The sequence below is a fragment of the Synchiropus splendidus genome, chromosome 4, assembly GCF_027744825.2.
Source record: "Synchiropus splendidus isolate RoL2022-P1 chromosome 4, RoL_Sspl_1.0, whole genome shotgun sequence".
NCBI classification, from domain to species: Eukaryota; Metazoa; Chordata; class Actinopteri; order Syngnathiformes; family Callionymidae; genus Synchiropus; species Synchiropus splendidus.
Window position 1 is genome coordinate 19,355,142 of NC_071337.1, and position 25,592 is coordinate 19,380,733.

The 25,592-nt window shown below is 42.5% G+C and overlaps 2 protein-coding genes across 3 annotated transcripts; one reads left to right on the top strand and one right to left on the bottom strand.

The window, feature by feature from the left end:
- Nucleotides 1-211: 211 nt before the first annotated feature.
- sult4a1 (sulfotransferase family 4A, member 1) lies at nt 212-11,746 on the bottom strand. Of its 2 annotated transcripts, XM_053863071.1 has the most exons (8): nt 11,355-11,746; nt 6,005-6,135; nt 5,623-5,703; nt 4,932-5,058; nt 4,762-4,856; nt 3,488-3,626; nt 1,531-1,602; nt 212-777 (listed from the first exon to the last, which is right to left on the bottom strand). In XM_053863071.1, exons 1-7 carry the CDS (start codon nt 11,524-11,526, stop codon nt 1,571-1,573), a joined length of 777 nt encoding a protein of 258 aa, XP_053719046.1. In that variant the 5' UTR covers nt 11,527-11,746; the 3' UTR covers nt 212-777; nt 1,531-1,570. The 2 variants fall into 2 exon arrangements, with proteins under 2 accessions (XP_053719046.1, XP_053719045.1); XM_053863070.1 differs by lacking the exon at nt 1,531-1,602 and having other exon boundaries at nt 11,355-11,739.
- Nucleotides 11,747-13,141: 1,395 nt separating this feature from the next.
- pnpla3 (patatin-like phospholipase domain containing 3) lies at nt 13,142-21,014 on the top strand. Its single transcript, XM_053863068.1, has 9 exons — nt 13,142-13,449; nt 14,210-14,442; nt 14,515-14,580; nt 16,410-16,619; nt 18,292-18,352; nt 18,497-18,673; nt 19,047-19,179; nt 19,894-20,001; nt 20,262-21,014. Exons 1-9 carry the CDS (start codon nt 13,263-13,265, stop codon nt 20,515-20,517), a joined length of 1,431 nt encoding a protein of 476 aa, XP_053719043.1. The 5' UTR covers nt 13,142-13,262; the 3' UTR covers nt 20,518-21,014.
- The last annotated feature ends 4,578 nt before the right edge of the window (nt 21,015-25,592 follow it).

The following is a 25,592-nucleotide window of genomic DNA, read 5'->3' on the forward strand; positions in this document are numbered from 1 at the left end:
CTTCTCTTTACATGAAGCATGCGTTGCTGTTTTTACTGCTGCTTCATTAAAGCAATTATTATTATTTACGATTATTTTCAAAAATAATTTATAGCGGGAGATATTACGGTTCCACACACGTGTAAAGGGCATATATTCAGAGCATCTTGCTCATGGTTGTTATAAGAAGTGTATTCAGATGTTTGGATGTGAAACATCACACAGGAACAGGTCGGCTGAAGAACTTTATTAAGAAATCAGCAAGCAAAACAAATATAATACAACACACCGACCGGCACGTATAAAAATGTTCTCAGAATGTGGATGGGGGAGCGGAACATTGCTGTAAACTGTGACCGAGTGTCCTCTAGCGTGAGGTGGTGACATCTGCTGAGACATTCACAGGTGTCCAGTCAAGATCTGATGTTGCTATCTATGCTGCCGTGTCACTACTGGGAGTCGCAGAAGGTTTTCTTGATGGCAGTTACAGGTTGAAACTCCTCGCTATCAGGAGAGGGTGGACTAGAGTGCTACATCTTCTTCAACATTAGCATCACTGGATTTATTGTCACCGTGCTGTCGCATCACAACTGGTCTTGTAGCATGATCCGAGTGTCGGAACAGAGGGAGTCGGGAGTCTTTTGGCAGCAAGTGTACATTTGTTGTGTTTGGTTGCTTTGGGTCCTCACAGGGAGAAGTCAAAGGTCAGGTCAGACTTGCCCATCTTCTCTCTGTAGACCGAGTCAAACTTGTCGTTCATGGAGACTGTGAAGACGTCCTTCCAGAGTCCCACGCGACCTGCAGGCAGAGACAGTTTAATTTGACAGAATTGCAGCTCCACTCTGAGTAAGTAATCTATTATCTATCTATTACAACAAAAAACAATATACTAAGATCAGCCCAGCTCCTTTTTGAGAGAGACGGTGTGGACATTTTATGCTGTCCGCAGTGGACAGCCGTTTCTGCCCCGGTGCAAAGTCTACACTCAACTGTCTGGCTCTTGTCCTTGTCTTCACAAATTCAATATGCAAATTTCCACCTCTACAGTAATGAAGTCATCCTGATGGAATCTCTCACTTTGCCAGTTTGTTTATGTAGTGCAAGCAATGGTGCATTTTTTAAAGTATTCACCGGTCACACTACTGCCGCTCTGACAAATGTAATCTCATTACATTAATGTGTCCCTTTGAAATGCATTACACCCAACACTGCTGATTAATCTACACTTAAATGTCTCAACTTGAAATGGTACCAGAACTGGTCAAATATTCTTAGAAGTGCCGGCATGTTGCTGAAAGGTTTCTATTGGTAATCTTCACCTTTGAATGGACTTTTCCGAGGCAACAAACTCTGTCAGGAGGGCAACTGCGGTGGGAGTGTGGAGACTAGAGAGGAATCATTCTGAGCACAAACAAACCAACCAACCAAAACCACCCAATGATCTTAAGCCTGGGAACCCCCTATACAGAAGTCTCTCGATTGGTCACACAATAAATATACTTTGGGGATTTACAGTGTTCAAGTGTGTAACGATTCCTGGGTGTGACTCACCTGAGAGGGTGAATCACAAAAGACTGACTTGTGTAAAGGTTTACAGAAGAGCAGACACCAGACTTCCATGCACTAAAAGAAACAAAGTGGGTAAAAACAACAACAAAAATATGATGGCACAAATCATAAGAGGAGGTTGGTTGAATAGCCTCGCAAGGTGTTGCAGTGACACGGGAATGACATGCATAAGACACACAATGATTCATATTGATGGAAAATGTTAATTGTTTGATTAGCAGATGCAAATATATGTTGTTATTTTGGTACTAACGTATAACTACTTCCAGAGTAACATCTGTTTGTTTATACAGGATTGATATCAGACAGAATGCTAACAGCTGCAAGCCAGTTTAGGAAGCTGGGAGCGGACCTCCACAGTCACCACCTTCAACTTCTGTACAGTCAGGAGGACAATGATCTGCAGCTTGAGGACCTCAGAATTTCATTGCAACTTATGTATGTTATGTGGTGCTCTTCTCTTTGAAGACTAGGTCCTCTAAGTCCGAGACCACAAGTCTCACAGAGAAGGGACTTTCTTGGCTTCCCAAGAGAGGAACGTCTGAAGATCTATATTTAAACCTGTGATCTGACTTTGTTACAGTGGAAAACAAAGTATGCTATTATTTATCATTACCATGATATTTATCAATTTAAAAAATACAGTGATAATCTGCCAACATTTTCTCAGGGTATGTTGTACAACTTGTTATCTGTTCACTGCATTTCAAACACACCTTCTTAACATGTGACTGAAATGCAAGTCTCTTCTGACCTATATGGAGAACACAAATTGCCTCAGGTCAATGACTCTGTGTAGCCCGACATAAAAATGGAATGACCCCAAAGTGCTAGGAATAATAAGCACAACCAGAAATCCAATACTTGGGAGACTCATGCCAATGTCCTATACACTGTGATGAACTGAGTTGTACCTTATTTTAATAGTTTCAGAATTCATAATTTATTAGCCATTCTAGTCCAGAGTGGTGGTACAGTCTGTAACTGGCGTTTTGTGTTTTGTTCCCTATCACATGGACATACTTGAAAGAAGGCAAAGAAGGAAAGGAAAGAGCTTCTGATACAATCTGAATGTGCGTCAGTGAGACTCGCAGAGGATGAATCCTCCCACTTAAGGCATTAACTTATTCCATCTTCAACCAGAGTCTCCACAAAGTCACCATGTAATCTTAGGCTATCAAACGATCCACCTAGAACGGAGAGTCATCTGTGGATGAAACTATCAGAACATTGAAATTCCTCTTCTAAATCAGTGTGTCACTATTAAAGCTAGAGAACTATAAAAAAACATCTTAAAATGTGTGTTTGTATCATGGGGTTTTCAGCTTCTTTGTTTTTGAAGTAGGATTTGTTGACATTTTTAGATGATGTTAAAAAAGAAATATCACTACTACTAGTAAATCTACAAAATGACTGTGGGCCTAACCACACAAACCAAGGAGTAGTAAAAAAGGGCTGCGTAACAAATATGATTAGAGCTCTGGTACATACACAACTGTATTTTTGGAAGACGAACAATTCGGTTATTCACGGGAACACACAGCAATGGGAAAGACTGGGAAGAAAGTAAAGTGATACAGCGTTACCCGATTCCAGACACTTTCATGTAGAGCTGAAGTCTTCTCTGAATTATTGTCCTTTTTTTCATGTAGAAAAGAAAGAGCTAGATTTGGAACCCTCATCATTACAATACGGCAGGGGTGGGCAAAGCAAAGGGCTGGGGTTGTGCCGGTTTTTTAACATAAGTGCTCTATATTTTACACCTTGTCAACAGGTACATCCTAGTCATTTTGCTATTCATCCCTACTACCAGCTGATGGATGGATGAAAACTGACCATACACATGACAAATGTTAGGCATGCAGGCAGCTAGACACTGAAGGGGCTCAAGCAATGACCCACTGAAGTGAATTGGGGTGACCTATTTGGTCAGCCTCACCTCTGCACATGGACATGGCCTCTGAGGTGCAGCACTGTTCGATGAGTTGGTTGCAGCTCTCCACCATGCCTTCATGTTGCGCTTTGTCACAAGAGACGCCAAGAAATCGGGCCAGCTGCTCCACCAACGTCCCCAAATCCTGACAGATAAGGACGAGAGCAGACAAAGACTTGCAGTGACAGAGGCACCAGAGCAGGTCAATGGCCTACTTGCCCTGAGCCAGGTCTCCCTTCCTCAGCATGTAGTAGATGAGTTAATGAGTCATGGAGGAAATGCTGTTTTCATATTGTTGAGCAGTTTATCAGTTGACTGAGGGGGTTAAGTACATGTAGATAACCTCCCCTGTTGACTGACGTATGTACATATGTAGAGTACATATTATGCATGCAAGTGTGGCTGAGAGACAAAACACATGAGCAAGATTATCATTAGGTATATGATGACTCTCATGCATTTGCAACACCATCCCCAGAATCCTCGTACAATACTCTAGTCCACTGTTTTTTTTTTTTTAATTATCCAGTTTCACCCAATTTGTCCGGAGATGGAGGTGGACGAAATGATCACATTAAAAATATTGAACAATTAGAACCTGTCAGCGAGCGACCAACGTGAAAAGATGACATGGATTCGGTCACATTCTTTCTATACACTGCAGATCTATGGTGACGAAACTTGTCCATCACTCGCAGCGCACACTGTGGCGTGCAATGCTCCTCTTCCCACACACACTCACAGTGAAAAAGCTGGTCAATGCTCAACTTTGAGTTGTTTTTAAACCTGACCCGCCTATAAATTGATCGCACATCTTCACGACGGAATGATGGATTATTCCTTGGCGGACCTGCGACGCCTAAGACTGTCTGCGCCGCAGAGCTAACAGAGCTAACGGCTAACATGACGTCTCACTTCAAAAACTTTATTGTTTGACTGTCAAAGTTTGCTTCGTGGTTTAAAAGTAGGCTAAGAAATAAATGCAGAACCAAATAAATGTGCTCCAAAATGTGAAGCAAGAAACTTTTCTGTATTTTTTTTAAACAATTGCAATTAGTTCCTGCGAATAGCAGGCCAAATTTCCAAAGTATCAGTAGCTACAATTTATATATATATCATTCATGTCTCTGCAATAAGTCAGGATTCATGACAGGAGTGAAGTGCGATCATTCTCCATCATTCCCTCTAGATTTGAGTTTATGTTTTCTCACACATATCCATCAAGGCCAAGTCGCAGAAGTCAGACTTTTGAGTTCTATAACCCTGACCCTCACATTTACCTTGTACATGTCCTCATATTTCAAGAAGAGGATATTGGAATCCATCCGATGTTCCCAAAATTCCTGCACATGATCGAACCAGGATCCGTAACCCACTAGATTGGAGAGGACACAGATTAGAGGTAGGTCATTTTATAGTATAGTCTTAGTCTTCTGAAACGGACACATACACTTGTCATTCATGAAGCGTCGGCAGAACTCCTGGAAGGTTCCGCGGTAGCTCATGGTCCTGAGAGAGCGGTGGAACTGGTAGTAAGACACCACAAGGTCCTTTGGATTGCGAGCCATGTAGATCACCTTGAAGAGACAAGCACACAATACAGTGAACATCAAATCACTAGCACTTTTATTGCTCAGTTAGTTAACTGTTTAAAGAAAACCATTTTTAACCTCATTCCCTGCTACAGCTTGGTGGAGGAATTGAAGAAGAGGTTCACTGTTACGGAGAAATCAGGTGAACATGTCTACAACAGTGGTTTTGCTTGAATAAACCTGTCAGTTAAAATAGAGATGAAACAAAAATAATTCCCTCAAGAATTCCTGGGCACTATTAAGGATAATCTTTATTCCGCACGACTGACCATCAAAATATTTTGTCAAGAAGAGAGTTGGATTTATCCAGGCTCAGAAAATTGAACAGGTATGATTGGGCGCGTCTTTCCTGGTTGCAACACACATGCTTTGCTGCTCATTCAACAACTGCATGTGCGCTACAAATTTGACACAATGGAAGATGACGCCAAATAATGCATAGCCTTGGTATGCAAACCTGATTCATCTGAATCAAGAAAACTACTATCACTATTCTCTACCAAGTTGGTAATAAAGTCACACCCACAAAATGAGTGCTTGATGACTGACCTTTGCCTCTCCATTATGCAGAGCTGTGGGGAGGAATCGGTACGGTAGATGGCTCTTGATCAGACGGGGAGAGGTCAGCTCCTGGGAAAACAACGACATTTTGAAAATTGTGAATTTTCTCATCAGTAGGTTTGGACTGCTGCCAATATTGTCTCAACTCATCCAGTAAAAATGTATTACAGGAGCATTTTATAGCTGTGATCTTGTTCCAAGGCACATGCTTTTTGTCTTTTTGTTGAAATATAATTCTATTGCAACGCAAAGGGAAAACAACCGTTTGAAATGAAACCTAGAGTGCAACAACTCTAGTGCTGGTCCGACAAGACAGGATTTGAATTTAAAAATATATATAATAGCTGGAAGAACTGTGCACTTTCATCACCTGTATGATATCCAGGCCAGGTTGGGGATATTCCAGGACAGGTAGCTGTTCATCGATGTTCATGACGCCAATCTCATCGGGGTCTGCGCCCTGACTCACCAGATACACAACTTCCTGAAGCAGGCTGGTTCCTGGAGCAACAGGAAGCATTTAAGACAGGAGGGGAACATTTAGATATTTACAAACCATTGAAAAAGAATCAATTGTCCCAATATTGTCACACATGTCGAGTCATGATGGCCTCTTGGTCGGTAAATGGAGCATCTATCAAACATCATTAAACACAATGAAATATTTGCCAAACACATTTCTGTCTTGATTTTTAATATGAGATCTTGCTAATGGTGTGATGTTGCTTTGGTCATTTCCCATCTCCCATCTTCTCCACCGCATTTCGCGTGGTAAAATTGGACTTTCGTGAAGTTCATGATGCCCTTTGCCCCAGTAGTGTGTTTTCCAGATGAATGGCTCCATTGTATCATTGTCAAATTAAATCAGAATAACAAACACAGAAGGATTTCGGGAAAGTCAAAAACAGCTTTAACGTTAACCAGAGACAGAAGCGAAGCGTGTCGAAGCGTTTCAACTTCACATTTGAGCTTGAGCATGTGGGCTCTCATAAAACCGGGATAATTTCCTTCCTTGACAAATTGCCCATTAAGAACGCTCAGGAACTTCTCTGGAATTTCACAAGCTAAAAAAAAAACATTTTCCTTTTCTCTGGATTGAGAAAAAGTCACAGAGGTTTTTCATAAGCTCCTCGGTGGTAGGGCCCCGGGGGTGGATGAGATCCATCCTGAGTATCTGAAATCCCTGGATGTTGTAGGGCTGTCGTGGCTGACACGTCTCTGCAACAACGCATGGCAGTTGAGGACAGTGCCTCTGGACTGGCAGACCGGGGTGGTGGTCCCCCTGTTTAGGAAGGGGGACCGGAGGGTACTACAGGGGGATCACACTCCTCAGCCTCCCTGGAAAGCTCTATTCCAGGGTATTAAAGAGGAGACTTCGTCCAATAGTCGAACCTCGGATCCAGGAGGAACAGTGTGGTTTTCGGCCCGGTCGTGGAACACTGGACCAGCTCTATACCCTCCATCGGGTGCTCGAGGGTTCACAGGAGTTCGCCCAACCAGTCCACATGTGCTTTGTGAAGGCGTTCGACCGTGTCCCTCACGGTGTCCTGTGGGGGGTGCGGGGCCACTGACAACCTCAGTATCTTCACTCTTCCACTTTTAGGAGCTTTCTCCTTTCCTCCTTGTTATTTCCACCTGTCCCACTCTACCAGCACTCTCATCTTCTCCTCCATGGACCTGTGTCCAAACTGGAATCAGCAATCTGGAAATCGCAGTTTTGCAAATACTTTTTCAGTTTGATCTTATTTCATATATGGAGAGAAATATTCTTTTCATTTAAGTCATACAAAGCGTCTTAATGGGGAACAAAGCCTTTCTTTTCCATGATTCCATTTCACATGCAAATGACTGGGTTGCATGTAGAAGTAGGTTCAGGCTAATGTGTATGTGTTAACATACTGAACTTGCTTGTTGATAAAGATGAAGTATGAGAAAATGTTACGCAACGATTTGAGAGGAGATACATCTATAAATAATGACGTCTTTTTTTTAACACTGTGGGGACTGAACCTCGGTTGTGCCTTGTCTGCAGGGATGAATCATTCCTTGCAAAATCTCCCAGTTGATGTTACAGCATGCAGTAATTAACAGTGGACATATGTTGGATTCCATCATGCAAACATGAGCTACGTTGATCATGAACATCATGACATGAACCAACATGTTGGACCCACATGTTGGGTCCAACTTGATCATAAACTCATGCATGTCAGCATGGGGAGTCAGAGGAGCACTTCCTCTCAGGAGCTCTGCACTATCCCAGCCACTTGTTATCCCTCTTCTCATTGGGTGGGAACTGTGCACTTGAGCCAATGAGCAGCGAAGCCACCCCCATGGCTGAACAAGGCCTGGCATGTGCCTTTTACTTCTGCATGAGAGGGAACAGCAAAATAAAGAAGCTCAAGTTCACATGATGTGTGTGTCATGTTTTCGGACCAACATTATGAAACTCTTTTGATTTTGTTTTTGTTTGTTTTTTGTTATTTTGACCAAAGACTGGGGTAAACAAAAACATGACTTTGGCAGGTTCTTGAGCAGCCTCACCTGTGAAAACTTCCAGTGAACAAAAATATCTATTTTTTTCTGATCTTCACTTGCTAAGCATTTTACATTTGCATTTTATTTTGTTTGTGGCTCTGCATTTAATGTCATGTGCTTTTTTAAGTTAGAACCTTTACAAAGTGTTCCACATGACATTAACATGAATGTCAAGTCTTACCAATGCAGCATGTCGTCATGGAAACATTTTCACTCCCCAGCGTGAGTCATTGTCAGCGACAGGTACCAATAAAGCTTGTCTGTCTCTGTCTCATTACACCGGCCCCATAAATTCCAGACGGTTTCTGCCCGGCTCTTCTGAATAAAACAAAGCTCAAAACTGCATCTGACTGCATTTAGTTATGTATGTTCATATTTGGAGCGCTGAGTGAGACATTTTTCCAGTTCCATCTTATGTCACTTCCACTCTGGGTCTTTCAAAGCAGTGGTGTCAAAGTCAGTCACGCCAAGGGCAACAATTTTAGACACAGTCACAGACTGATCAAAATGTTATATTTACTGTCACTTTAACTTTTTAGGCTACTATTTTATTACAAGATCATTTACAAAGATTCTTATTTCCCGTCATTTTGAGCCACGACCATAAATGATTGCAACATTCGACACATTTTTGCACACAAGTCTGCAATTGTGGCCGCAACAATCAAACAAGTCTTCAGAATCCTGCAGGGGCTGATCATTACCATCACAGCATTTAGAGGCAGATGATCAAATCACACATCAAATTTAGACTAGTGTATTTCATGAGGCGGAACAAGTGAAGGTATACATTTAGAAATTGTCTTATGCTTGTGTGACGGTCACAGATGAACGTAGGAACCATTAGAAGCATCATCCTCGGTTCATTTGGTGTAACAAGGTAAAGAAAACTCAAAGCAAAGCAAAAAAAAATGCTCAACAATCTCACATCTCCAGCAACTTTGACAATTTTCTGAGAACAAACAGGATCCTCTATTATTAAAAAGGCCCTCATGAGGAGTGAAGTCTCCTCGCATTTACTTTTGATTAAGTTTTAAACCAGTGCAACGCAATATTCTGGTTAGAACACGGGAAGTTGTTGCCCAGTTGATGTATGATGTGAGTTTCTTAATCACAATTTGAACAAAAACAAACCCTCAGTTGTGATGGATCCAATCATAATTGACACCTGTCCTGAAGCAAAGATCAGAGAGGCCACAGAAGGAAACATGAAAAAGGGCAACCACTTGTGTTGCATATCATACGGGGAGGTTCTTTAAAAAATAAATAAATAAATAATCCCAGTCTACATTTTTTCAAAATATCACAGGACAGTCAGTTTCTTGTTCCTGAACATCCCCAGTTTCAGTGAAATCGCGATTTCCCGAAGTCATCATTTTCTCCAAGTAAGAGGCGATCGTCATCGCCCATTGTTCTCAAATGAATTTGACATTTTCAGACATCCACACATTCACCATGGCTGTTTGGCTCACAGGGTCTGTTTAGAAATGTGGACACATGATTTGTTAAAAATGGTTTGGCGCCAGCTCAAAGAGCAAACATCTGCAGCTACTCTCATTCATATTTGACATTCATGCAAGATAATTACCATTCCAAGTCTTAAATTGATGCTCAAGGAAACGATTTTTGGAAAGCCCCAGTTTTGTTCGCTCGGCTGGGAAATATGTGATCTTTATATTTCTTGCCAATAAAAAAAAAAATCTATTGATTTCATAATCTTGTTGAGCTTTCCACTTATTGCTTTGAAGGAAATGTCAGGACCTTACTGAACTTGTTAATCATCCATTGTCGCCCTTAGGGATCATATAATCTGCTTATGAATTGTAACAAATTTTGAATGTAAATCGTTTTTTTTTTTTTTTTTGTAATTTGATTTGATAGGGGAATTTAGAGTGGATTGAGATCTGCGCCCAAGTTAGGGTGAGAAGGTAACACGGAATTGTCTTTGGCAGTTCTTGAACTGACATTAGAGATTTGGCAATTTAGTTTGAAGTCTGTTTCTATTGGAGAAAAGTATTTAATTTCCCTCAAATGTCAATCATGAAAGGGTCAAAAATGCTGGACCCATTCCCGCTCACTCAAAATGTATATTTGATATCATTCCTTAAATTAAGGTGAAAGAAATGAAAACAAATAGTGAAATGCATAACGGTAAAAGTTGCAGATCAAACCAAATTCAGTCTATCACTTGCGCTACAGTTTTAACTCCACTACACAGTCGTACGGGCTCTTAACTTGTGAAGGGTATTTTTTAGGTTGGAGCCTCTCTACAGTTCACCATCAACTAACCCTCATATCATGAATCGTGATGTACAAAGTGGGTCACATATAATCACTTGGTGGGCTGAATTCTGCCCTCAGGCCTGAGTTTGAGTGATTGAGACCCTTACCGTGGAGAGATCCTGCTGGCTCTGAATATTAGTTGTTAATTTGTGCTTTTATTCAGGTCTTTCCACAACTGCTGTTGTTATGACTGTCTGGATCTATTCTGATTTCACGACTGACATCTGCATTCCCAAGCTCATTTATCCAAGCCATTCTGTTCTCTGGATATAAATATATAGAATTAGAAAGTCTCTTGCCCTCTCTGATACAACGTGTCATTGGACTGGTACTGATGGATGTACCCACCTCAATGCAGTGTTTTGTGAGATCTGCCTAAAGAAACAACCTGCTTGCTCATTGTTTGCCCCTGAGGTATATTTCGGGCCTCCTTTCACCCGTCCTCCCGCCCCTCACTATTCTCCATCCCTGAATGATTGTCTCTCCCTGCTGTTGCTCCAACTTCTTTCTGGACCTGTTTGTTTAAAAACACCTAAGCAATGATGGGGTTCTATCAGGGGCTCAGCTCTCAGAACTTTTCCAAAGTGAATGAATGCCTGACCAACAATTACTGAAGTATTTTCTGGTGCAGTCTGCATCGTCACCGCACATCACACCCACCGTGCGCGCTCCCGGGCCCGCGCACGCCTGCAGCAGCGTTGCGCAACGTCACAGGGAAGCCGAATGTAAACACGCACCTCTATCTACAACATTTGATGCTATACAACGCCTATTTTGATCAGTTTGCATAAACATCATTTACACGTGGCTGAGGATGTTAAATCTGTAGCTGCATCAGCTATTATTAGCGCATATGTCACGCGGCTATTGACGATAGAAGCGCTTGATGGTGCGTTTACCTGACTTTGGGTAGGTTACGATCCAAATGTCGCTGCTTCTTAGCGAGAAGTTGGCGATTTCCTCCATCTTCCCCCTGCAGAAAGGTGGCAGGCGGACCCCATCGAACTCGAAGTATTTGCTCTCAAACTCGATCGGCGTGCTCGGCGTGTCTGCCTCGCTCTCGGCCATCATGGAGCCGCCAGTGTAAAGGACGATGCCGCGCTCCCAAAACGCGAGGATCTAAATAAGAGCTGGTGTTACAGGGTGGAGGTGATGACTACTGTGGGATTCTGGCGGAGGAGTTGACCAGGAGCCAATCACGTGGGAGAGAAGTGATGTAATGCGCGCCCCCGAATCCCAGCATCAGGACCGTCTGCATCCCATTTATAAAGCTAACCACGCGACATAAAACCGGCCAGAGGGCCTATGCATGGCACCGTTCCCTTTTGGGTGTTTAATGACTTGTATATACCTGTAATCTGCTGCCACCAATTCAGGAATTTGATCTGTTTTTTTCTCTCCAGATGTTCCAACAGCAAAGAGTTAATTATGATGTTCTTACTTCCTCTCACCATGACGCAAATGAAATCCTGTAGTTATGTCAAATTCACCTGTACAAAAAAAAAACAAACAAACAAACAACAACATTATTTCCCTTGTAACAGTGGCAAATGCATTGAGGAAATAAAATAACACAGGAGCTGATTTAAGTGAAGTAACACAGAGACGTTCTCTGCTTTGATCATCACTGAAGTACTGTTCTGGATCCTTCTCTTCTCGCAGTATGCTGGTGAAATTGTCACTAGTCTCTTCTGTCACACCAGCATCTAGTTCACAGAGCTTATCTTCTTGTCTGAAGCAAACACTGGAGAAATGATCTCAAATTGTCTGACATCCTTCAGGTGGTGTCCACAGATCTTAAATATGACATGACTGAGCAGCTGTTCTATCCCTACAGCTGTCCAGTCGCTCCTTCTGCGTCAAAATATAATTTTTGTTTGATGCTTCCTAACTGTTTGACCACCCCAGGTCTGTCTGTTGGAGCTGATCTTCACTGATTCACTGGTCTTCACCTTACCTAAAGTCTCTGAACCCTTTCTCCCCTGTTCACTGCTCTCACCTCACTGAGCGGGTCATTTCTTTCAAGGTGTTTGCAGCTGTTTGCTGTCTTGGTTCCCAAATCATGAACTCTGACGTCCAGAAGGCAGGAAGTGATCAGAGTCTGAAAAAAAAACTGCATTGTATTGATTCCAGTGCTTTGATCTGATTTAGCCTTTGAAGTTTGAACTTCAATGATTGTTGACAGCTCTTGTTGCTTTATAGCCATGTTTGCTGATTTGCTTGAAATGTGGAATTTGCACCCATCACTTAATTGAACGGACGTCTTCCAACTTGATGTCTGACATTCCGGCTGCCATGCAAAAGTTCACAGTTATCGCAAGTCTTTATTGAGTGCAACAGCTATTTCTGCTTTTACAAAGATGTCACTGACACCACATGGTAATAGTCGATTTACTGGACTGGACTGAGGCTAAACTCATCAAATGAAGTGAAAAGGTTCCAATAAACGTCAGCGGTCCGACTGACTCAACAAGGAGTTTGTTGTGTTTTACTTTTAGCGACGACAGTCACCACCTTGTCCCCACCTCCCATGTTGATTGGCTGACAGTGTGACGGACGGAAATATATCCAATCACTTTGCGCTGCATTTGCTGCCCCTCGTAAATTAAATACCTTTCGCATAGATGGAGTGGAAAATACGACGTGTGGAGGTACCTGAATGCATCATGGGAGTGGCTACTTCTCCGATATCAACACAGCCAGCGGCGCTGACTCGTTGACATCCTCACTGTCGGAAGAGACGAAACGCCGCCGCGGTCTTGACCGACTGTCCCCTCTTGAGGTTCCCGACCTGGGCATGTCCTGCCATGTTCGACCTCAATGGCGGTTGGAACCTGTCTTTCGCTGGTTGCGGGTTCCTGGGGATTTACCACATCGGTGTCGCCAGCTGTTTGCTGGAGAAAGCGCCGTATCTCATCTCGGGAGCGACCAAGCTGTACGGGGCTTCTGCCGGTGCGCTGACCGCCACCATACTGGCGAGCCAGGCGTCCATAAGTAAGTCACTCCGCTGTTGACCTGGAGCTCGACATCTGAGACCTACGGAAATGTTTAGCTTTCACCTTTGAAATGTATTGTTGACGTGTGACAAATGTGAATTTATTGACAGAGTTGTAACTTAGTATGAATATTTTATCCATGAAACACACAAACGACACATTCAGGATGGAAATATGATCATTTATGCTTAAAAATAAAATCGAAATATTTAAAAAATGTTATTGAAGTATTCAGTTCCGATGTGATCCGATGTGCTGTTGTTATTCATTGTCGTTATTTCAGTGGAACAAGTTGTTTTTATGACCATTGAACCTCATCATATGAAAGAGTGACAAATTAATACCGATTTGGGTTGGATTTGAGTTTTCTTGAGTAAATATTGTGTGATGAAATGTGGTGATACCACATGCAATTGCTTTTGTTTGAAATTATTATTATTATTTTAAAAGTTAAGATGAAAGGATGAATCGTTTTAATTCTGGTCGTGGTATGCATTTTAATTTGGGCAGTCCTTGAAATAGCTAACATACTGTGCAACCAGTGGAAATAGCGCTGCTTGTTTGGGTCGAAAAGGATGTGTCACAGCAAACACGTGATCTCAGAGTAACTGCTGTATCTGCAGATTATGTGCCTGACTGACCTCAGTATGTGAATGGGTCTCAATAGAAGGCTTGTCCCAGGCAGAGTCCTTGGGCGATGTTGTTCATGTCTTCTGTTTTTGTTTCATGCATAGTGCTTATTATCACTCTCTCTTCAGCAAAATGCTGTGAAGATGTGATTGAAGTTGCCAAAGAGGCTCGAAAGAGGAACCTGGGGCCTCTCCACCCGACCTTCAACCTGGTGAAAGTGCTGAGGACTGGGCTCAATCGAGACTTGCCCTCGGACGCGCACGTTCTGGCCTCAAAAAGACTGTCTGTCTCACTCACCAGAGTGGCAGATGGGAAGAATGTGCTGGTGTCAGAGTTCAGCTCCAGGGAGGAGCTCATTCAGGTTCCATTGACTGTTCCAAACGTCTCTGTTGTGTTTCTGTTTTGCTCCTCTAATGCCTAACTCTGCCCACAGGCGCTGATCTGCAGTTGCTTTATTCCAATATACTGCGGGCTGATACCACCATCTTTCAGAGGCGTGGTAAGGAATCTGTATTCCATGTCCCCGATGTACAAATATAATACAATACTTTTGTTTAAAACACGCTGCCACAAACACCAATGGAAATAGGCTTTGTCAGTAATAACTTGGAGAAGCTCACATATACAGGTTTGATATTCAATGAAAACAGCCTTTTTAAAATGACTTTCTGAAAGGTTTACGTATGATTAGATCACGAGTCTCACTGGTGGGACATTTCATATTGGCTGTAGCAAAGTTGCAAGGAAACCGTGCAATTGCAGTTTAAGATGAAAAGAAATCAAATTTACATGATTGGAGAAAGTATAAAAACGATAATAATTGACTCCACTTTTAAGTGCATGTTAGGGTTGCTGTTCTAATCGGATGAAGACGATGAAGCTGAGCCACAAGACAAAATGGTCTCTGTGCTCTGTATAGTGACTTAAAGGAAAATATCACGAGTGGCTCAGCAGAGTTTTTGCTGCCTGGTGTCTGACTATTTTGAGAGTGTTTGTGAAGCTCAGTTATCCACGACAGAGACTGAAAGTAGAGCCATGGCTAGTTCACAAGCCATTGGTCAGGACGTCCAACCCAGGGCCCGCTAGTGAGCTGCCGCTCAGTTGGCTTGGACCACCTTCTTACCTGCTTTAAGATGACATTTAGCTCCACTTTCATTACTAAATGTGACTTTGAACTGATGTTTTAAAATACATTTTTACAAGATATATAAACATCAAGTTGTCACATGATGGAGAAAGTAGTTACAAAAGGATATAGTCATGTGGTGTTTCGACTGCATCATTGTTTGTGTAACGCTGCTGCGTGTGCAGTTCTGTGTTGAGATAAATGTGAACTGCAACCAAACAAACCTGTATAAATACAAAGATATGCAGATCCTGTTTGGGATAATCACCCATGGTTATTGAAATTATTACATATGAAAGAGATTAGAGCTAAGTAAGTGTCACCGTTGTCTCTGACTCATCCACCCGTGGTGGACTTTGACTATCATCCTTTGCTGATAGTTTGATTCCCTGTTGCGTGTTTTGACCTTCCGTCACTTGGAGACAAAGTCAAAGCAAGTTGTAACATGTTCAGGTGGTCAGGATTCATCATCTCTGGACGGTTAGGATTAGAGGCGCTTGTGTCAGGTGTCGCCAAAGAGTCTGTCCTGTGTCATTTTATTGTGTGTCTAGTTGGTGATAGACCTGCCTGGAATTGGGCATAATTAAAGAGTCATATTTCAAAGGTCACATTCTTCAGATATGGACTGTGAAAATGAAACTGTGATGTATGCCCAATAAAGCTGTTGTTATTCTCTAGTTTCTGCTCCGATAGTATTTGAATTGTGAATATCAGAGATGTCTTTATTGAAATCTGCCAAATGTAAATGTCAAACTCAATAAAGTGCAGCATACAGTTGAATCACCGATATTAATCAACTTGATCCTCAAACTCTGTTGTTTTTATTTTGAGGCTATATTATGGATGTATGAGATGATGAGTGACAGCGAGGGGTGCTCCGAGATGTTTGCGTTCTATTATGATGTATTGCAGATATTGAAAAATCCTGGCTCTCATTTTCACAGTGACCCAAATTCCCTGCTGCAATTTGCAGCCTTTTGGCAGCGTCTCTGTCACTCAGCTGTCCAGCCTCTAAATTCAGGTTAATTCCTGTTGCGAGCCATTTCAAAGCACCCTTCAGTTTACCAGAGGAAGACCGTCAGTTTAAAGGGGGGGGGGCGCCACATGACTGTCTTGGAATCCATTTTCCAGTTCACACATTCATTGTAGTAATGAAGTTGCTTGAAGTGCACTATTCACAGGATTATGTTTTCTGCTTCTAGCGCTACGTTGACGGAGGGATCAGCGATAACCTCCCGCAGTCGGAGCTGAAGAACACCATCACCATCTCGCCCTTCTCAGGAGAGAGTGATATCTGTCCGCGCGACAACTCCACCAGCTTCCATGAGCTGAGATTCACCAACACCAGTATCCAGATGAACCTAGGCAACATGTACCGGCTGAGCAGGGCCCTGTTCCCTCCAGAACCCAAGGTAGGGAGCCTATTCGATCCAAAAAGTTAGATTATTTACTTACGTTGTGCTATAATTCCTGCTTTGTGAATTGGCTTGCACATTTATGAGTATGACATAACCAGACAGGTTCAGTCAGTGTTCTCTGTTATCCACCCGGCGGCTTTTATTGCAGTGATAGACCGACAGACCTAACTGCAGCTTGTGTCCTCTGTTTACACGTTTTGTGACTGAATTTTCTCTAGTTTTTGTTCGCCAGCCATGAGCAACTGGGGGTAAAAACATTTGCACAGCCTTGCATACATGTACACAAAGTCAGAGTACACATGAGAATACAGAACAGAAGAAAATGCTCATTTTCGATTGCTGAACCACTGCTTTGTCACACATTGGGATGGTTTGATCTCGAGTCCACGACTTTATCTGCTTCTATTTCGAATGTAAACCACAGACATCAGCTGTGAATGAAGGACTGTGGAGCACGATGGCTATTGGGGACAAGAGCTCTGATTGTTTTTGCAAATTTACTGACCCAGTTCCAACCGTCTGTGTGGATTCTCTCTGCAGCCAACAGCATTCACGTGTTGCAGCCGGCTGCTTCCCCAAAGAACCTCCTCAGTGTATTATTTGATCATGAAACCGCCAACATGTGGTTTAAAGTCAACGTTTCACACACTAAATTCTAAAAGGGACAATCAGAGTCTTGTAGTCGACTGAGCTCAGACACATCACTGAGCTCCCAGGCCTGAGTGGAGATGTGATATCACCTTGTGGTTAAATGTTTTACTGTCTTGAAAACCTCAAAAATGAAATCTGCTTTCATGCTGTAAAGCAACAGCTCTTCTTGTCATAGTTTGTGATCATAGCAAGATGATAAATATTGATGATGTTTCTGACATATCGATATCAGGACAAAACTGCAGACAAAAGAGAGCGAGGGAGCCCTCCACACGGCAGATGGTTTTGAAAGGATTATTACAAGCATCTGCATAAGCCTCACAGTGTTGATTAAAACAAACTCCCCTTGTCAGTTTGACTTTACAGGGTTACTTGTTTAACGCTATGAGCTTTAACCTTTCGTTTTTGTCGTGGCTCCTCACATGGAGGCTTGTTTTTACCTCCTAGTTATGTAACAACGTCAGCAAATCTGAGAAATGTGGGCTTGTTCGCTCCTCCCTCCACATTCCTGGAGAAGACTTACTTCACCGGCTCACAGTGGTGGGTGAAGGAACTCGTGATCTGTGTTCCTTAGTGTGGCATGGTTGGTAGTGATTTGGCAATATTAATGGTAAAAAAAATGGTGTTTTCGTGGAACTTGTTTTTCGTAGTATGTAGTTTCCTCTCGTATTGGCCTATTGGAATGATCAATATCTTCATCAGCAAATAGAGTAGAATAGTACGTCAGCTGTGTCCACTTGCTGCTGTTGACAAGCCAAGTTCCTCGAAAGAGGACTGATAAGACTTATCTAATCGTGTTTTTATTACTGTCGTCACAGTGTAACAGATTCATGTTTATCCAGGAGTCATTGATAAAATCACCCTCTTTTTTTTCGCCCTTCTGCTCCACCTTTTGGTTGTGTTTTCTGCGTGCTACAGTGACTTCTTGAATTCTGCTGTTAGGTCTTTATTATTACCTTTCTTAATTGAATTATTTGTTATGTTTTCCCCTTACCTTTTGTTTTTTCTTTGACAGGTTTTGGCAGAGATGTGTCAGAGCGGCTACCAGGATGCACTTCGCTTCCTCCAAGAAAACAGTGAGCCTTTTTCAAAAGTCTTCAACAGAAAGGAGTTTTGCCTTGTTTCCCTTTAAATACAATGCATCTTTTTACTTTCAACCAATTCTGTGTCATGTTGAAGCTAGATGTTATCTACAGTTATTGATCTGTGTTTGGTTTTAGACCTGCTGATGGCAGGGAGACCCTCAGCCGGCCTTGCCTCGCCCGACACCACGCCCCTCTGCTGCAGCAGGCACACTGAGACCACCAGAGAGTGGGTCCTACGGCGGCTGCGACTGCTTCGCAAACAGCACTGGTGGCTGGATGAACAAATCGCTTTGCCGACGCCCATCAAGAAAGGTAATGTGAGTGTGGGTGTCTCACTCGCCTCCTCCATGCTTGTATTTCCCTGCATGTGTGTCAGTCTGTGCTTCTCCATTCATGTTGTACTGCATGTGTATCCATGTTTCTAATGTTTGTATCTGTCTGTCTACTAATACATCTATATGGCCCTGCAATCATGTGCCTCACTGTGCCTGTGGGGTTGTCTTCGTCCATTTGTAGCTCTACATATTCATGCAAGAGTGTTAGTCCAGTAGCTGCATGGGCTTCTCTGTGCATATGTGTCCTTCTGTATGGCTTCTGAGAGATTCCCTGGACACTTGTGTCTCATGTATGTGTGTGTGTTTGTGCAGTTTTCTCTGGTTCATATCCGTTTTATTTTGTCTGCCAGTGTTCTGCGAAGCGTGCCAGGACAAATCTGGACTGTATGACAAGTTGACCGACATGCTGCCAGTGAGAGTGGCCTCCTACATGCTTCTGCCGTACACACTTCCTGTTCAGTCGGCCTACTCTGCTGCTCAGAGGTGAGGGACTACCTGTGTTTGCTACCATTTTTACTAATCATTTACTCGAACTTGTCGGACCCGTGCAGGAGACCGTAAAGGGAAGTGTAGCTTATTAGTAGTTTAGCTAACGCTACATAACGTTTGTTGACATGATAGTCTAATGCCACATTTAAGTGCTAATATTTTTCTTTTTCCTTTACATCTGACTTAAGTTGATCCTACCAATGAATTCTGCCAGACCAAACTGTTACTTTAAATCACTCGAAATCATTCATTTTCTGGTTGTATGACATTGTTCACATATAACCTACAGTGACAATGGTTAAACTGCTGTATCTGGGTTTAAGAAGATTAAACTGGATTATAGCAGATGATATTCCAGTACAAGCATCATGTGGTTTGAGGAATCCAATGAGGCAGAGTAACTAAAATATGACAGGAACTGACTGATAAGTTTGTCAGAGCTTAGTCCAGATATGCAGTCGATAACAACGACCTGACCCAGCTCCCAATCTCTTCCTGCTCACTTGTTGCTGAGGTCTTATCAGCACAAACGGCTCTGTGGAAGGAAAACAATGTGCTCAGGTGGGACGGTTTTATCACTGGATGCAGCTATTCTGGTCTGAGATTTAAACTCTGTCATCATCCAACGTTTTTTTTTTTAGCTCTCACAAATGACAGAGAATGGTTTCTATCGTTCATATCTATAATCCAAAATGTGCTGTGACCTAGATTTGTGGAGTGGATTCCAGAGGTGCCGGAGGATGTGCGGTGGCTGTTTGGAGTGGCCGGTAGCGTCTATCAAAAAGCCTGGAAGGGATCGCCGACCAATTCAGTCAGGTAACTCAGATTTTTTCAAATATAAATATTACAGATCATCGAATTTATATTGCAATAATTAAGGGATATGATATGATTTAGTCAGTTAACCATAAGTGTTTTTGTGTACTTTGCTTTGATGTTGTGTTCACATCGTCACAGACCATGTTTTATTTGTGTGTAAATTTGTGGGTGTGTGAGACGGTGAGTGAAAAGTCGTAGGGCTGTGTGAAACCATTGTGCAAGAAAGCGTGCTTATGTTGTCGGATGTGACCTTTCAGTGACCCCTGTCTGAGGAAGTGCCTGAGTGACCCACCACCATCATCAACAGAATGCAACAGTCCTCTAGCGAGGGACCACCTGCCTGCTCTGTCTGCCCTGGATCTCCATGGCAACTACTGGGAGATCCCCAAAACTACCTCCTCCTCTTCATCTTTGCACCTCCATCACCCTCGCAGTTCGCCCTCGTCCCCACAGCAGGTCTGCTTCTTTGTCGGCCTGCAGGATGAAGCACTAGGTGACGATCTACTGGACTGAGAAGCTGCACTTTTCTAGAAAGTCACATGACTTCTGCTCTGTTGAACCAGCTGGCAAGGTGTCCACTCTGAAACGCTCTGATGTTTAAAAAAATATGAGTGGAACACAATGACTCAGGATCATCTATGTGTTCTTTTATTAACTCTCTTTTTGTCATTCTTTTGTTTCCTATGTCACAGTTGTCTGATATTCAGATGCCATCAGTCTGCTTTTACTGCAGACTCATTTATAGTTGGATTTTATCTCTCAAGCCCTACAGGCTTTTTCCTGTACAGATTAGTACCCAGCATAACATTCAAGTAACTGCTTCAAGGTCAGCAATGAATGTTGGTTTCCCAAATGTTTTGGCTTCTCTGTGAACAATGGTGCACTAATTCATAATCTGCCCTCTCTGATCTGAACTTGCAACCAGTGTTACTACTCATTATTTATCATGTAAATCTGTAAAGTATCTTTGGTTGAAATGTCTGAACAATAAATGTAACTAAAAATTGTTGTGTCTGCGTTTCTTTTTTTCACTTCTTGTGTACGGGTTCAGTACAGTCGTCCATGTAACAGGATATTGGGGATTAAAATCAAACCAACAGCCATGTCTGAATTCTCCAGGAATGTCTTTCTAACCATCACCACAAATTCATTTTTAGTACAACCTTAATCTCAGAAAGACAGGAGAATAGGATTGAGGGTAGGGACTCTGAGTGTGGGAACTAAGACAGGGAAAGCTAGAGAGTTGGCTGACATGTTGCAGAGGAGGGAGGTGGATTTTCTATGTGTCCAGGAGACCAAGTGGAAAGGTAGCAAGGCTAGAAGCTTAGGAGCAGTGTTTAAACTAGACATGTATGCCAGACAGTGGTGAGGTGTGCTGCAGGTGTAACAGAGGAGTTCAAGGTGGAGGTGGGACTGCACCAAGGCTAAGTTCTGACCCCCTTCCTCTTTGCCATTTTGATGGACAGATTGACAGATGAGGTTAGACAAGAAGCCCTTTGGACGATGATGTTTGCAGATGACATTGTGATCTGTGGTGAGAGCAGGGAGCAAGTGGAAGATAAGCTAGAGAGGTGGAGGTTTGCCTTAGGAAGGAGAGGAATGAAAGTTAGCCGCAGCAAGACAGAATACATGTGTGTGAATGAGAGGGAGCCAAGTGACAGGTGAAGTTGATGCAGAGACAAAGGTAAATGTGGGATAACTGTATATATATATAAGAACACTGTGCCTACTGTCAAGTATGGTGGTGGAAGCATAATGTTATGGGGATGTTTCGCCTCAGAGGTCACAGGGAATCTCGTCAAGGTCCAAGGAACCATGAAAAAGGAGGATTACATAAGGATACTTGATGAAAATGTGAAGGCATCCGCTGTGAAACTCCAGCTTGGCCACAACTGGACGTACCAGTAAGACAACGATCCTAAACACACTGCCAAGGTGGTGAAGAAATGGTTCAAGGACAATGATGTCAATGTCCTGGAATGGTCAAGTCAAAGTCCTGACATCAATCCCATTGAGAACTTGTGGCATCACTTCAATTCAGTAATGGCGAGGAGACCAACAAACCTGACCCAGCTTGAGGAGGAGTGGGCCAACATCCCACAGGAGACATGCAGGAAGCTTGTGGACACGCACAGGAATCGTCTAGAAGCCGTCAGAAAGAATAAAGGCTATGCCATTGATTATTAAATAAGACAATGGACTAGGGTATGAATAATTTTGAACATGACATTTTTTGGGACTCCATTAGTAAAATACCCTCTTTCAATTGTTGGCCACATATGAGACACAAATTTGAAAAAAAAAATCCATTAATTTCACCACAAAGTAAAAAATTCACCAGAGTTAGCAAGGGTATGACTAATTTTGACGAGAGAGAAGTATATATATATATATATATATACACCACTTACCACTTCATCAAGAGGGTCTGTGGGGGGAAATAAATAATAATATATTTAGTAAACCATGATACCTCACGAAGAACAAGTTCACATGACAAGCGAGGCTCTACGTAAAGGAAACGACTTAAGGGAAACTGTGCGTAGGGAGCGTCGTGAATCCGAGACCGTGACGTCGACTCACAGCTGCCTATAATTAGGCTTCGGTCTTTTTCATCATGATGTTCACTTCGAGGAACAAACTTTTTTCTCCTTAACTGGAATGTCAAAGAAAATGTAAGCCGAGGTTTTTTAATCATTAAAGCTTAATCGCGAGCATTTGTGTGCTCATGCATGTGTCTGTCCTCAGGAATCCCTGTGTCTTTTTAACCCTAACTCATCTGCTAACGCTCGGTGAGTTCCCATCCAGATTCCCGTGTGTTAGCTTGTGCCTTATTTTGTTTTTTAATATGTGTGCTCACAGGATTTTGCGACGTAGTTCCCTTCTCTGTATGTTGGATAAGCAGAAATTCTGCTCTGGAAAGGTGAGTCGTCAAGCCTGCCGCTCATTGAAAACTTGGAGCGACTGGTTAACACCGTCTAGCAGCGTCTACTGAGTTTTGTTATTTATTTTAGTGCTCAACTTCTCACAGGCGGTGAATCTGACAAACGCAGCAATATAAACGCAATATGATTAGCACCGGTACAAACCTGCATGCGACAATCCAAAAGCGAATCGAATGCATTGCAGGATGCACTTACATTTGGTTTACTTGTTTATAATGTTATTCAAACTTTGAGTTCTTTTGAAGTCCCCAGACAAGAGCCGAGGGGAAATGAATAAAGCATAACGCAAAGTTGATAAATGTGGACCTGGATTTATCATCACTCAATATAATCCAATGATGTGACCTGTCTTAACAGGGAGAATATAAAAATTTGGCTCAACCGCACAAAGGTCTCCACCATCAAGAGCGATGATGACGTGATCTCGCTGACAGTGCCACAGTTTGCTGACCACAAGATAAAGCTGCACTATGGCACTGCATCTTACTCTTGGCTCATCACCACTTCATCAGGTGGGTCTGTGGGGGGGGGAATAAATACATTTTATGTATGTTTAAATTAAGATCAGTTGTTTTTTATCTGTATTTATTTCCCTCTCTCACCTGGTTCTGTGCCTTCTCTCTGAAAGAGAAAGTGGGTGGTGTCTCTCTCCCCCTTTATCTCTTTCACCACGATGCATGTCTCTCAAAAAACCTTTCACCTCAAAACATGAGCAGATTGAGTTTTGTTTTCCATTGCAAAAGCCTGATCACAATTATTGTCATTATTTATGTCTCTAAAAACTTGGTTCATCAATTCAGACACAGAGCTCACTAAGGTCAAAGGGCAACGCAAACCAACTGTACATCCGACTGAGGCCACCCAGGTCAGTTTTATTTGGAACTGAAAAAGAGAATTGGTTCTGGCGGAGTTTTGTCACAATGTCTGTCCTGTGTGTCCAGAGTGTCTTGGATCTGATCCAAACGACCCAGTCTGCATTTGCTTGTGAAGGTGGAACTGTCTACTTACTCCAGGAGGAAGACTTCTTCCTCGCTTTTGGTGAGTTGAAATGGCTTCGCTGGCTTTAAGCATCTATGTGCAATTGTAATTGTGTGTGCGTTGAGTATATATCTTTCAAGACTTGTCTGTCTTAACTTGAACCTCTGAACATTTATGGTGAGCCATGTAAATTTGTCTCTCAGGTTCTTCTAAGCAGCTACCTGTCACACTGACGTCTCACAATGCGTCCACTGTGCTTCTGTCGTGGGTGACCTCCCACCTGCCTGTCAGCCACCACAGTGTGAGTCTCTACCAGATTGGTCACGCTAGTTACTCGCACCTCCTCTCGGAGTCCACTGCAATAGACCACCACCAGTTCACAAGACTGGACTCCTGCACCCCTTATGTGGCCTGTGTCAGAATGTCAGAGTCAGTCTCCTTCATCTGCATCTCTTTTATCACTGGTGAGCACCGTTGGGAGGATTTGACTGTATAATAATTGTTGACTAACTGACTCTGTTGCATCAAAACAAGAGCCCAACATCCCCCTGGACTTCGAGGTGCATCCTTTGAACAGCAGCACCATGCATTTGTCCTGGTTGGCCCCAGAGGATCGGAAGTTCTCCATGTTCCTCTTAACTACCTACTATATGGATTTCGAAGACTATATCTACAAAGTGGTCCCAACCTGGCAGATGACTAACAACTATGTATTCTACTTCGACAACCTTGACCCCTGCATTCGGGTCATGTTTGGACTGCAGACGATTTGTCAAGCTGGACAAGAGTCACGCTTCAGCAAGCTGATCCCGAATAGTGGGAACATCGGTGAGTTCCCCACACAGAAAGCTGCTTATGACACTTCTCTCACTATTAGAGACAAATTATAGCAGTGATTTTGGCGAAAACTCTAATTGACTCTGTAATCGTTGCCAATTTTCACGACACTTTGCAACAATGCAAGTGTCTCGTCTGTAGGACAAGTCTTTATCAAGATTAATAAATTGTGAGCAAAATATAAGTATTGACTAACCAAAACTAGAAAAATATAATTTGGAGAGAAAGTAAATTATATATTCAAAAAGTCATTTGAATTATTTAATATTTAATTCATGCCTCTAGATGGCAGTGTGTAGCAACAATATTTAAAATGTGTCTTCATTGGTACACTGGTGAGCAAACCATCTTTATACGGGGTCACAAAAAATGGTTATGAGTGTTCTGGAAAATGCATGACAAATTAAAAATATTGTGCTGCTCAAGACTTGAGTGTACTGAAATATGAATGAATGTATATTTTTCACAATGCTGTTTCTTTGAAAACTGTAAATATATGGGCCAAAAAGTCTGGGTAAATTAATAAATGAAATTGAACAAATGGTACAACTTTAAGTACGCAGTTTCCTGTTTTAAATCTGCATTGTCTGTTATTCAAATTGAAAGCAATTGAAAACAAAGGTCTTGTGTGTGTGTAGATAAAAGGTTGCTCACCAAATGTTACTCATTCTTTTCAACCTGTTTCCACTTTAGACCACTTCAACATTGAGTCCTTGCGTCAAACAGTGTTTGGTGCTGAAAACTACACCATTGGCTGGGAAACTCAGAACGCCCCTTTCTCGGGCTTCCGAGTTTACCACGAGGGGGCGCTGCATGGCGTCACTAACA